This window comes from Asterias rubens, chromosome 3, assembly GCF_902459465.1.
Source record: "Asterias rubens chromosome 3, eAstRub1.3, whole genome shotgun sequence".
NCBI classification, from domain to species: Eukaryota; Metazoa; Echinodermata; class Asteroidea; order Forcipulatida; family Asteriidae; genus Asterias; species Asterias rubens.
In genome coordinates this window covers 13,464,030-13,478,523 of record NC_047064.1, presented here as the reverse complement: position 1 = coordinate 13,478,523, position 14,494 = coordinate 13,464,030, and the positions used below count along the sequence as shown (strand labels likewise).

Genomic DNA, 14,494 nt, shown 5'->3' with positions numbered 1-14,494 from the left:
ACCATTTTATTTTTATCTAAAAAGCAGTAACTAAAAGCAGTAGAATTTGTTTTAAGTTTTGGTTCTTGGAGTTTTTGTTTTGAAGTTTTTTTGTTTGTTTATTGTGTAGATTTTTTAGCATTTGCCAACATCAGCAGTTAATGTTTTATATAATTTGTTTTTTAAAGGTTTTGTCTCAAAGACGTTTTTTTATAGTGTGCAGGGTATACTAAGTTAAAAGGTTAAAGGGGCTTGTTTGATCATTTTAAGTGATGTTTTAAAAGCATCCAAATTTGTGTGGTAGTTTTTGAAATACTGTTTGAAATCGTTAAGAGAATAGAACTGCTATGTCTATTTTGACTGTGCCATTGTCAATATGATGTAGAATATATGTGAAATAGTTTTATTATGTATGCTTTAAAAGTTTAGCCATGTATATTTGCAATGTTTTACTCTAGCTGTGTTCTGTGCGTATATGAAATGCTAAATTATTAATTTGTACAATTGCATATTATATATATATATATATTTATGTTTTATTGCAAGATTTGTTCTGTATTGTTTGCGCCATAAAGCATTTTGTAATGTCAGTCTTGTGTATTTTCATGCAGAGTAAAACCGTCTTAAAAGTTTGATCAAAAGAATTTGAATTGTTTGTTTGAACTTTTGTTGTATGATTGGTTTTAGTTTTAACACGTTGCCTTGGATCGGACGAGTTAGTCTATACAAAGCCTTTGTAACCGTTTGTTAAGAAATGCATATGGTTAGAAAGATTTTGCCTCTAAATTGCTTGGTTTTCCTTTCACCTCGTCGACAAACACGGTCAGCCATTTATGGGAGTCGAATTGTGGACTCCCATAAATGGCCGACCGTGTTAGTTCGCAGAGTAAAAGGAAAACCACGCAATTTAGAGGCAAAATTGTGTAGATCATTGTGTTCTACTTTTACAACATCTTTCTAACTATATGCATTTTATAACAAACGGTTACAAACGCTTCTCAGAGACTAACTCGACCGAATCTAAGGCAGCGTGTGGTCCTTTAATAATAGTAATATTAATTGCGGCTTCTTATAAAGCGTACATGTCCGTCACCCAGTGGCGCTTATGGCGCTGTAACATACAGTATTTCCTGCAAGATGTGGGAGTGCGTTTGAATTAGGAGACCTAATTCAGATAGAATCGTGTAATGTTTTACAAGGTGCTGTGGCGCATTTTGCTGCCGATCAGTCTCTTTTCGATATAAAGTGCACAGTTTCTTTTTACATGCGTTACATAACCGCAGGCCTTTTTATGTTATTTATTTTATTACTTTAATTTTCTGAGGGGGGGGGGACACCCACTCTTTCTTAGGAAGTAAGAATTTTTTAACAAAAGTTCAAACCATTGGCTGAAAGCACCTAAAACTTATGGGGCTGGAGTTGGTAGGGGGTGTAACTCTTCAACTTGTTTAATATTACATTAGGGATGGCCACATCTTAACATCCCCCCCCCCCCACCCCCACACACAAACCCAAGAAAAAAGAACTAACAAATATTTGAAACCAAAATAATTACAAGGACAGTGATAATAAATGTTTAAATCATAAATTATCATTATATAAAAAAACATAAATAATTCAATTTGAGCAGACAAACATTAAACAATCAAAATTACTTATGTAAATTTACAACAAAAATACTACTAGGCTAAGAATTGTTTTCCCTTTTATTAAAACACCAGCTTGAGATTGACAATGGTTACATTCAAGAGTTGTTGCTTTTTAACGAAAATTTAACAACTTCCAAAAATCACAACGCCCACAAACGTGGACCCACCAACTAATCAAAATCCAACAGCCTGTTTAGTTTTAATTTGTTTGGACTGCACTAGTAAACTGATTCAGGCATTATAACCTCTGACCTCAATCCAACATTTTGGAAATTGGGTTTGTGTTTGATCTTGTTACAAATTAAATGGGCCAAAAGGGGGGTTTTATACATCTTTAGTTTCCCCTTACTGAAGTTCAGCATTACCTTTTGCCAGTCTTTTTGTTTGGGTGTTTCATGACTGAAAGCACAGGCATGCTTAAAGTAATAAAGGAAAACACCATTGTTTCTCTTTTTTCCCTTTTTTCCTCTTTTTTTCCTTCTTTTAACTGTGTTACTTCAAAGGATGCCGTTTTCTAAGAGTGTTTTTACTAAGATAAGCTGTTATTGTTATTAACTTGACAGAAAAAGAAAAAAAGTTCACAGATTTACAAATAACTTACAGGGTTTACAGAAGGTAGTGGTGAAAGACTTCTCTTGAAATATTATTCCATGAAATACTTTACTTTTTGAGAAAACATTAAAACAATATCAATTCTCGGTATCGAGAATTACGGATTTATTTTAAACACACGTCATGACAAGGCGAAACGTGCAGGAACAAGGGTTGGTTTTCCCGTGATTTTCTCCCGACTCCGATGACCGATTGAGCCTAAATTTTCACAGGTTTGTTATTTTATGTAGAAGTTGTGATACACGAAGTGTGGGCCTTGGACATAACTGTTTACCGAAAGTGTCCAATTGCTTTAAAGGCACTGGACACCTTTGGTAATTGTCAAGACCAGTCTTCTCTGAAAATGTCACGAACTCAATTGGTCGTCGAAGTTGCGAGAGAATAAATTGAATTAAAAAAAACACCCACGTCGCACAAGTTGTATGCTTTCAGATGCTTCAATTTCAGACCTAGCTCATCTGATATGTCTCGAATTCAATTCAAATAAAAAATTATTATTTTGAGTGAGAAATTGCTTCTTTCTCTGTTCACAATGTTGTATATCTAACAGCTCTCCATTGATCGTTACCAAGTAAGTTTTTATGCTAATACTTATTTTTATTTTTTTACCAATAGTGTCCACTGTCTTTAAACCATGGAGAACTTTATCCGACCTTTCCCAGTTTGAGTGAAATGTCAGAAGCCAATTTAATCTTATGATAGGCCTGCATACTCCCCCAAATTCTCTGCAAGGATCCAGAGATAAATCCATGTCCTTCTAGTGTTAATTTCTTTGGCATCATGCCCTCCCGGCAAGCTGCCGCAGCTGCGACGGGGGTTGATCGGATGGCAGTGGATTTTAGCCCGTAATTGGGTTGGGAACATGGGAGGGGCTACGCCTGGAAACTTTTATTTCTACAAGAAACACCCGTTTGTTTATTCACCGATTGACATCCCGTCGCACTGTTGTAATTGAGCCTACCATTATTATTTTTAGCTATTCTTTGCACTCATATTATTTAAATCGCTTACAGAAAGCCATCCCTCCTCAAACAAGATTGTTTCCACGGTAAATATTAGTAGTTTTTTGCTTCCAGAGGCGCCTCTAATAGTCGGTAAAATTATCCGAGTGACGGTGGATTGACGAACTCATTGCTTCTACCCCTTCTGCAGTGATTCCTTATATCGGTCAGATGGCATTTTGTTGTGAATAACTTCCATAAGTTGCAAGAATGCAGTTTGTGTCAAACTATTTCCACATTCCATTAAATATTATGGGAGTCGTGAGGGTGAAAAGCCGCGACACAGGCTTAATGTGGCGCCCTCTACAAGCTCATTGCTCCGCCGCCGAGGATCGTTTTGGACTACAAAAAACTATGCTACAGATTTTTTTTTTTCCAAGATTATTTATTACTCGGTATATCTTAGAACTTGATCTTAACGCGATTGTTTGACACTTTGCTTGCGGTGATTTAATTGATGTTGCTGTTGTGTTGATGTGTTGATGTTGGTTTCCGTATACCCAATGACTATGGCATTTATCGGTCCTTTTTTCTCTCGAAATTTTGACATTATCGGTCATAAGTAAATAAATAAATAAATAAAAAAATATAAAAAAAAGGAATCTAGCGCCCCAGTCACTGGGTCTAGCGAAAGGGGAGTTGTTTGCAATAATTCAGTGTTAATGTCTTTCGATTGCGTGTCTGTAATGATTATGGCGATTAACAATAATTTGAATTCGAAGTTAGGGCTTACGAAATTCAATTCAAAGTCACAATATTATCTTAGATAAAGGGGATTTGAATCGCCCTCAGTTGGAGCATTGAGGTAGAAATAGCTACATACCTAGTGTACTCCTAGAACTATTTCGGTTTCGTCCGCTATCGTCTTTTGTAACGGGAGACGATAGCGGACGAAACCGAAATAGTTCATAGAAGTACCTCAAAGTGGAGGTAGAATGGATGCAATAGGCTTGGGGCTCTATAAACATGTCTACAACAAAGTAAGAATCATGATTTAAGGGGCCTTTCCTCAGTCTATAAACATATTTTATTTCATGTTTTAAATATTAATGTGTAGATAAAAAAATAAACCGAATGCGCTTGTCGAATGGGAGTTTATGAAAAAATGGCGCCTGTGTGCAGTGGATTTTTTCACCTCTCCATCGTCATCTGCCTAACTGCAGTTCGTTTAGTACCTGCTACACAATTGAAGGTGAGGTTTGAAAGCCTTGACTTTATAGATCCCGTAGGACATTTGATGGTGCATTCTAAGGGATTTTTCAGCTTTAATGGACTGGATTCTGTGTACTCTTGCAGTGTTTTCAGTGGTCAAGATTTTAACGTATCGGGCAGCCATGCATGTAAACGCCAGTCGTTTGCATGCACAAGGTAACAATACATTTCACGCAACCCTGTTCTGTGTTCTTTTGACGTGCGGTGATGTGGAACTGAACCCGGGCCCAGTGTATAAGTATCCATGTGGTACATGCGAAAAACCTGTAAAGTCGAACCAAATGGGCTTACTGTGTAGCGGTTGTTTTAACTGGTTTCACATAAAATGTCAGGATGTTCGGATAACTTTCCGTATGGCGCCACCACTTTTTCACTCATTTTTATAAAAAGGGATATATCAATCGGGTAAATAAGTTCCTATATTATTTTATATCGAATGAAAAAGTGGTGGCGCCATACGGAAACTTTTCCACCCCAGTTATCGGACTCATATTTTGACTCTACATTGAGTGATGGTTGTGTCGTCGATCCTGATTCTACTTCGTCGCCATTAACAGGTATATTTGACAACACTGCAACTAAAGCGATATTCGGTGCCAATATTAATGCTAGGAGTGTGAAAAATAAAATCCCTGAACTTCAAGCAGTTGTGCATTCTATGAACTTGTCACTTGTGGCTATTACTGAAACATGGCTGGATTCATCTATACCGGACTCAATGCTTTTCGACAGCCATTATTGTCTTTAGAAAAGACAGAAGTCGGCGTGGTGGAGGTGTTTTGGTCGCTATAATCTGACTCTCTAAAACCAACATCTGTTGATGTGAAAGATTTGCCTCCTAACATTGAAATCGTTTTTGCAGAATTCATCCTTAATTCTGAAAGATGGTTATGTGGTGCGTACTACAGGCCTCCATCGGACGACACCAGTATCGGCTTACTGGAGGATGTTTTGAACAAGCTCAACTTAGACCGTTATTCTGGTTTCATCCTGATGGGTGATTTCAATATTAACTGGTCATCAGACAATTCCAGCCTGCTGGCAACTACTCTTCACGATCCAGCCAACGCTTATTGCTTTGAACATTAGTTAATGAAACTACTAGATCTTCCAGCTTCCAATACAACGATTGATTTTACATCACGTCCAGATCGTGTATGTGATGTTAAAGTGGAGCCCGGGCTCTCTACATCCGACCATAACTTGGTTTCTTTCAGAATTCGCGGGTCGCCTGGAAAATTACCACGTTGTGTAAGGGAAATCTTCCAGTACCACAAAACGGACCTTGTTCATTTCCAGACTTTGCTAGCTGCAGTTCCTTGGGGAGTGATTGACTACAACGACATTAACGATGCTTGGGATACGTTCAGTGATTTCTTCCTCAATTGCGTCAAGGAGTGTGTTCCTGTCCGAAAAGGTAGCAAAAGAGCTACTAGCCCTGGATCACCGAGGAACTTCATCGGCTCATCCTTGAGAAGCGAAGGTTGTTTAAACGAGCTCGTGTAAGTGGAACTGAGACAGCTTGGAAACAATTTAAACTTGCCAGGAACAAAGATCACAATCTCTCCAAAAGGGCGTACAGTGACTTCGTAACTGATTTGTTTAAGAAAAGAGATAATCGGAAAACTTTCTGGTCTTTTGTGAAGTCCAAACGCAAATCTTCTCAATCTACCGATTCTTACTTCATCAATGGTGAAAATATAAGTGACCCATCTCGGATTGCAAATGAGTTTAACTCTCTTTTCGCCAGTTTTTTCTCCGGATCCACCGACCAGGACCGTGTCACTTCTCCCACGTTGGAATTTCCCCCGTTGGAACGTTTTTCCGTCACTTCAACTCAAGTTTCGTCTGAGATTCGGAATCTTTCCGCACACAAAGCATATGGACCTGATGGTATTAGCGCCCAAATGTTGAAACTTGCTGCTCCAGCCATTGTTCCTGTTCTCACAACTTTTTACAACCACACTCTTGCTTCAGGTTGTCTTCCAAGTGCGTGGAAACGTGCTAATGTAGTGCCCGTCTTAAAAAGAGGAGAACAGAGCAACTTGATCAATTACAGACCCGTTTCTTTAACTCCAATAATCTGCAAGCTTTTAGAAAAAATCTTGTGTCGTCAAATTCTCGACCACTGTCAAAACAACGGACTTGTAGCTGACCAGCAACATGGGTTCATTCCTGGGAGGTCTTGTTCTACAGCATTGGTGTCAGCTAGTTCTCAATGGCTTCAATCTTTGGACGCACGGGTACCTGCAGTGGATGTAATCTCCTTAAATTTCAGTCGTGCGTTTGACACTATAAGCCACAATATTCTTGTTAAGAAACTCCCACTTTGCTACAACATAAAGGGTGCTGCTATTGACTGGATTGAGTCGTTTGTAACAAACCGCCTGCAACGAGTTGTCTGTAAAGCTTTACTTCAGACTGGCTACCGGTCGGTTCAGGAGTGCCACAGGGCTCTGTACTTGGCCCTCTGCTCTTGGTTTTTACGCGAACGATCTTCAACTTCAACTTTCTTCAAACCTTGTACAGTACGCAGATGACACATTTTTGTTCAAAAAATAATGTTACAACTGACGCGCCGGATTCTCTACATCAGAAGGACCTAAACACTATAGTTAACTGGGCTAAATTGAACTGTTTGCGCTTAAATGCTGACAAGTGCAAATCGATACGGTTGACATGGCGACGTATGAGCAAACCAGAATACAATCTTGGAAACTCCCCCCTGGAATGTGTGGACTCCATCATGCTTCTAGGCTGTATATTCCAGAGTAACTTATCCTGGGATCTACAAGTGCAGGCTGTTACTTCAAAATGTAATAGACTGATTGGTTTGATTCGCCTCATCTCTAGCAACTGTCCTTCGTGCGTATCGCTCCATTTGTTCAAGACTCTTGTCCAGCCAATCTTGGACTACTGCTCACCCGTCTGGTGGATTCACCGTAAAAAAACACATCAATTCAATCGAATCGGTACAGCGCAGAGCCAGCAGGATGACACTTCGGAAAAAATATATGGAACAGCCTTATCAAGAAAGACTGAAGACTCTGGGTCTTATGTTGCTGTCATCTGACAGAAGAATTTTTTTAAACATTTGCTTTATTGTAAAACTGTTGATGTCCACTCGGTATAGTTTTATGAATGACTTAACTAATCTGTCTAAAGTTAACTCCCGTCACACAGAATTTCTCACTTTTCATCACCTAAAACCTAGGACGGATGCTTATTTTCTACCATTTTGTTCGCTTTCCTAAAATGTTCTCAGAGCTCACATTGGATACCAGGAATGTTTTGATTTTGGAGGGGTACAAGTCATTTCGTATGAAGCTGAGGGGGGAATTTTTTTGTATGTTAATAGTGCTAGTGGTTTTAATTGTTGTTTTCTTTAATAATTGTCTAAGGGGGTCGTTGTCCTTTTTTGGGTGGTGTTTGGGGAGGCTCTCTGCTATCATTGTCCTCGGGCCCAGTGGGTTGGCATGAATCTGTGAGGGTGCACTCTGTGCCAATTTTATTTTTTATTTTATTTTTCTGAGGGTTTTTAGTCCATTCTATGTTTTTTTATTTTCAATTGTTGTCCCTTCCTCTTATCGCTGCGGTGTTTTGTTGTGGGTGTAGTTTTTTGTTTTCAATAGTCTGGTTTTGCTTGTGTTTTAATAATTTCTATTGTGTGATTCTAAAATGTTTCAGTGTAATCTCCTTTTTATATTGTATAATTATATTTTATCGTTGGCAGGGGTCTGGTTTTACACATCTTTTGATGACAGTTTTATACTTTTGTTTTAACCTTGACAGCCCCTGTACAACTTGTAACTATTGTGTATGTCTAAAGATTTAAAATTAAAAATTAAATTTGGCACTCAAAAAAGTTTCCGCTCCTCTTCGCGAAAAAAAAACCTCCCTAAAAACTAACAAACTTTTTTTTCGCAAGATGGCGCTATTTCCAACTCCAAATAGTCTGTACGTAAAAAGGAAGGTACCTGCACTTATATCTCGAAACCAAAGCTAATTGAGATGGTTGCAATAATTACACACGAACCAATGTAAATTTATTAATTTGTTTCACTTTGCTTGGACGGATTTTACAACAAAACCATCAAATTGCTGACACAATGTGAACTAACACTTTATGGGTAGCCACCAAAATGACGGGTTTGAGTGATACAGAACACTTTGTAGGAAGGTGAATGCAGATGATTTGGCCGCGGCATCGGCAGGACTCCATGATCCAGGCACACGACACAGCAGAGCGAGAGAGAGAGAGACAAAAACCTAAGCCTTGGTTAACTAAACTAAACACTGGGCGTGCAGCACATGCATGGTGCAGATCGGAATAGATCACCGGTCCTAAATCTACTGCACCGGCAACCCGTCGTGTGGTGGTAGTAAGTGCAGTCAACACTTCACTTGCAGTTGGATATTTAATGTGAGTATAACTATTTCTAGATGTGTTTGAATTAGCCCACCTTGTTGAACTGTTAAATGGCTCCGCTTTTAACATCGGTCTCATCACTGTTACCATTACAGTGATGAGACCGATGTTAAAAGCAGAGCCATTAACAGCTCAACAAGGTGGGCTATGTTTGAATTAACTTCTTGAATCGAAGATCAACTTGAACTTTGTAATTTGCAGCTCAAACAAACTAAACTTGGGTCGTCGTCATCAGCAGAGTCGATGGTTAACTTGATTGATTGAATGGTGAATCATTGATTAATTTCACTGAATTGATTGAAAAGGAGAATAATGCATAGCTATCTCTCTGGTAAATAATTACAATAACAATGTAAAAAGTAAAACAACCGATTGTATAAAAAAAATGTATACGATCACGTTTTCCTTGGACCTTGTTGTGTTTGGATGATTGAAAATGTTTCCGTATGGGGCCACCATCTAATTTACCTCAATGAGATATCCCTTTTTGTAAAAATCAGTGAAAAGGTGGTGGCGCCATATGGAAAGTTATCGATTAAATACACACCTTTGACATTGTTAACTGATTAGCATTAATTTAATTAGCACTAACAAATTAGGATGGAAAAATAAACAAACATTAATATCTGCCCGAGGTGTAAAAGAAATAAAAAAGAAAGGCACTTCCCAATTTAAACAGGTACAATTTTTACAATAGATTTTTGGGGGTAGATTCTTAATGATGCTTGACCCTAATTGTTTTTATTTGTAAAGGTTAATTATGAAAATTTACATAAAAGTAGTTAACGACTAAAATAAAATAGCGTTGTGATGGTTGGGACTGGATCTACACTCATACAGTTTCTGTTAACTCTAGGCACTGACCTTATAGCCTACCAATTTACAATTTGATATCTATGATGTAAAATTCAAAACAGAATGAAAGGATACGTCAGAGGCCCCAATCCCAAGAAACAAAAATTGTTGTTGAAAACAAAGCCAACGAAGAACCACTTAAAGAGAAACAAAACACTCTGTCTTACTGTACAACAATACATGCACAGACATGTTCGTATAAGGACCAACAATCTAGTACTTCCCTTTAATCTTCCCTTGTTTGGATTAGACCTGGATTTTGTTTTAAGTGACCTCCCTTTTGGTTTTGAACACAAAAGCAAAGCAAGGACTGTCCTCCCTAGATGTCATTTTACCGGATGTGTTTTGTTTCAAGTTATCAACTTAAATGTGTAGACACGCTCAACTGTACATTCCTTAATTTATTTTAAACGAAAATAAATTTAGAGAAAATTAAGGTAAAAGGAACTGAGATTGACAATACAACACAAGTGTGGATTGAAATCGTGTTTTGACATCTCTTCACATGTAACACTTTCATTTTTTATTTTTAAATGTGAAAATGAAAACTTCTTCTATATTGGAAATCAGTCTGATTACATTAAATAGAAACAAATTAGTTTGTTATTGTGGCTATTGTATTAAAACAATCACTGTTTGGGAAAAGTTATGTCAAGTCTATTCCTACACTGAGCTAATTGTTATTGTCTCTAAAAAATAATTAAATAGTGTGCATGGTAAAATACAAAAACTGTACATTCCAGACTACAAAACAACAAAAACAACCCCAATTATACAATCCTTTACAAATTTAGAAAAGAATTAAGCAATTAAACAAAATCACTAGCAGTATAAAACAGAATTTAATTTTCACTTTTACAGTGCATATTTTAATTTTTTTTTTTGAGTGCTACGTATACATACGTAGAAAGGACAGTTGGTTTTCTGGTGTAGCAGATTTGATTATGAATATTTGAGTCTAATTAGTAAATTAACTGATCATACATTTGTACAACTGTATATATATTGAATTTTAAATGGCCATATGTGTTGCATTTCCTGATTTATGTTCCCGTAGTCTCGTCAACTCCAGCCTGTCCTTACCAATCACCGTCATCGCCTGATGCCTCATCATGCTCCACCCATCGGACGCTGATCTCCTTTGATTCAGGCACAGGAAGGAGGGGCTTTGCCTTATTGTGTTGCCCACAAAGTGATTGGAAGTGGGATGATAATGCAGTTGGTTGGGAGTCACAGCAATGTGCGGACGGATAAACTCGACCCTGGCAGGAGATACCAGTCGCCGTTCAGCCGCGGAGGTGTGCCGTCCATCTCGTCCGTCGTCATCGTAGATGGAGCCCTCACGGTATGGCAGCCCAAACAAATGATAATGACTTCCTTAGTCCGCTGTCGCTGAGCGTCGTGTGTAATCTGTGCACCAGCAAGATGCAGACTGTGGCCGATCTGTTACTGTTGACCAGTGACACGCGACCGGTCAACACCGACAATGTGACCGGGACGGTGGGAGAGTCCTTCTCCAAGTGTCGTGATACGCTCATCGCTAAAACCAAAGGACTAGGGATACTAAGCCGAGAAGTGCGGATACAGTTCCTGTCAGGGAAGTTCAAAGACACGGCTGAGATGCTGTATGAATTGACCGATCTTGTTGTAAATATTATAGAATGCTCTGGGCATGCTGCCTACCTTGCTGCAATCAGTGAACCCGGCTCTAAGCAAGCCGTTCCCGGGATTATCGATCGATATAAGATATCCCGAGCCAGATTTGACATTGAGCACTGCTGTATGAGACTGCAATACACACCACTTATGGAGCTATCGCCGCAAGTTGTAGTTGATATCTCAACGGAGATCGCTAAGAATCTAACTACACTTACAAATGCTAGCAAGCTTGCCAGCGATGCTAGCGACGACCCTTTCCACAAAGAGCAATTCAAACTGGCTATCAAGAGCGTCACATCCTGCACTAGTACCCTCCTACTGAGCATACGACGCTACAAGGTTACCCTGGATGAATCCAACCGAGGACGTTGTGTCACCTTCGCCAAACCACTCGTGCAATCTTGCCAGGCCCTCGTGGAGTACGCAACCGAACAGGAACACATCGGCACTCCAGCTAAGCTCTGCGAGAACGGCCACAAGATCCAAACGGCCATCTTAGGAGGCTGTATGAGCATTGCCAGCTCCTGTATCCAACTGGTCAGCTGTCTACGAGCGGCGTCATTGGACCTCCACAATGCTGAACTCATGCAGCGGTTATCGCTATGTTGTGCTGCAGTCGCGGATGGAGCGAAGCTCCTTTCCCAGGCGTTACGGGATAAGAGCTCACCCAGAACGTTACCGTCCAATTCCACAAACTCGCTCAGTTCCAACGGCTCAACAAACTCATTTCCCAATGAAGGTGACACCCATAGTACGTGCAGCTGAGGCCGGTTTCCTTCTCTGCATTTGTAATTTTAGTGACATGAAAATTTAATGAATTGCTTCCTAAAAGACGAGGTCCTGTGTCTGCACCTGACCTCGTAGGCTTAAAATATTATCCAATGTACTCTTTAACCGGGGTCAAGAGTTTTTTAAGCAACTTATTCACACCAACTAAGCAAATTTATTTCACTAAGCAGGGTCTGCCTTTATAGAGCTGCTCAGCAAAAATGAGGTATTTAAATTTTAATTTAAATACCTCATGTTTTGCTGAGCAATGTTTGCAGCCTGTCACAATCAGCAAACATCAAATGACATTTTTAACCGACTTGTGTTAAAAGTGAAGTGTTTGAATGCTTAACAAATGTGTCTTTGTGCTTAGGGGACTTGTTAACTTGACCCCATGTGTAGTTTGGCTAATCACGTGTATTTATTACATTATAAGTCATTTGGCCTGCGAGCGGTCCAGTGTGAATTACGAGCCCCACAATTGGAAAATTGGGAAGTGTATGGTAAACTTTTGAAGGGGCACTATACATTGGAGACTCGGAAAACAGAGGCCCAATGTCCTCTATGGCCTCTGTATTATTCCATGCCTGCAACATGGTTCTATTATACATTGTAGGTAACACTATTAACATTCTTATCTTTTGATAATAATTCCTGCCATAAGATACATGCATTGTATACTGTGCACTGTAGGCCTACCATTCTTATTGGCGGGAAGCACTCTACAATGATTGTCTTAAATCATGGGTAAACCTTACGCAGACATAAAACAAAAAAAGCCTACATATATGTACAACTTGTGTTTAAACTTGCTTTGTTCTTTTCAATAAATGAGGCAATAAAAGGGTAGCAACGAGTTCCTAAATGGCCGTTTAAAACCGGCAGGGTTGTTGCCATGTGAGGTTTTAAATGGCTGGTTAAGAATGAGTCACTTCTCTTTTATTCCCATTCATAGATGCCTTTCTGGTTAAAGGGCATAATGAAGTAGAAACTCTTTAAAACTTTTCCGTTTCGGACTACTTGAGCTCTGTACGTCCGTGTGTTGCATTGTTATGACTGAGACGACAGTTTCCGGATCCGTTAGTGCGCATATAGTCTTGGTGCAAGACATTCTTATTTTCCTTTCACACACAGTGCTGCACAACTCACCGACAGCGCCCGCATCGCCTGTAACAAGACTGGTGTGTAGTATCCGAAAACAACCGGTTATAAACAGAGCTCCAGCTGGTCGTTATCAACCGTTTAAACACCCCCATGTGACGCGCTCTCCCCCAATAGGACTGGCGAAACTGTCTGAGGTATTTATGAATGTCCAATTGTGCTTTAATGTAATATGATTGATAAACAATGTGTCACGACAGTACACTCATCGGAAAAGCATGATGTGAAACACACATTTTCAAGACAACAATCGAGCTAGCTCGTCTTAATTAAAAGTTGTAGGGCATACATGACCATATTTTCATTAACATGTAGAATACACATTACTACACATGTAACATACTATTATGTTTTGTACACTGTTCATTTCCTTCCTCCATGTTTGTACCCTACTAAAGATATATTCATGTAGGACTGTGTGCAATGCCTGTAAAAGCATTTCACTTTCACAATATTGTTAGGCCAAACCCCAAAGTATTTGGGCTAAAGAAGTAAATTCTTTTGAAGACATAAAGTAGATTAAAAAGTATATAAAATACTTGGGTAGAATAATCCTATGTGTATACATGCATAGTGTATTATCACTTCATCAGAATATCAGTATTAATTAATGTCGGTGAATTGTATGAAACTTTTGAAAACGTTAGGTATCAATAACTGAAACAAGATAAAAAAAATTCATTATAGTTTTTACAAAAGGTAATGGTTCAATTTACATGGTAAGTCGTGATGTACAATGTCATGAGCACTACGGTGTGAGAAGACTCGTTAAGACTTTGTTATTAGAAAAATCTGCGGTTTTGACATCTTGTAATCTCGTTACAAGTTTAAAGCCCGGTTCATACTTCCTGCGAATGCGTACAATTTTGAGGTCCCAAATTCGCAAAAGTTGAAATGTGTTCTGAAACGAGCTTGGGAAATAATACAGGACTGTGCTGCCTGTCATCAAAATTCGCCTTGCATTCGCACTCACAGGAAGTACGTATGAACCGGGCTTTAGACTCATTTAGATAACTGGTAGCCTTGCTCAAGGCAGTCGCATTATTCGCTCCGAAAAGATGCCGCTGTAAACCCACCCGTATACCCTGTGCGTGGTGCGTGCGATCACACCGCATGACCCACCCGTATACACATTGTCACATCGTACGACTACTGTGCACACAAGTCAT

General features: G+C 39.1%; 1 protein-coding gene across 1 annotated transcript; it reads left to right on the top strand.

The window, feature by feature from the left end:
• The first annotated feature begins 8,467 nt into the window (after positions 1-8,467).
• Positions 8,468-13,831, top strand: LOC117288447 (talin rod domain-containing protein 1-like). Its single transcript, XM_033769314.1, has 2 exons — positions 8,468-8,876; positions 10,795-13,831. The coding sequence occupies exon 2, from the start codon at positions 11,085-11,087 to the stop codon at positions 12,159-12,161; it is 1,077 nt and encodes a 358-aa protein (XP_033625205.1). The 5' UTR covers positions 8,468-8,876; positions 10,795-11,084; the 3' UTR covers positions 12,162-13,831.
• The last annotated feature ends 663 nt before the right edge of the window (positions 13,832-14,494 follow it).

What these genes read in the sequence shown, in the direction of transcription:
- LOC117288447 (XM_033769314.1), top strand. Translation starts at nt 11,085, where the DNA reads ATGGCAGCCCAAACAAATGATAATGACTTCCTTAGTCCGCTGTCGCTG.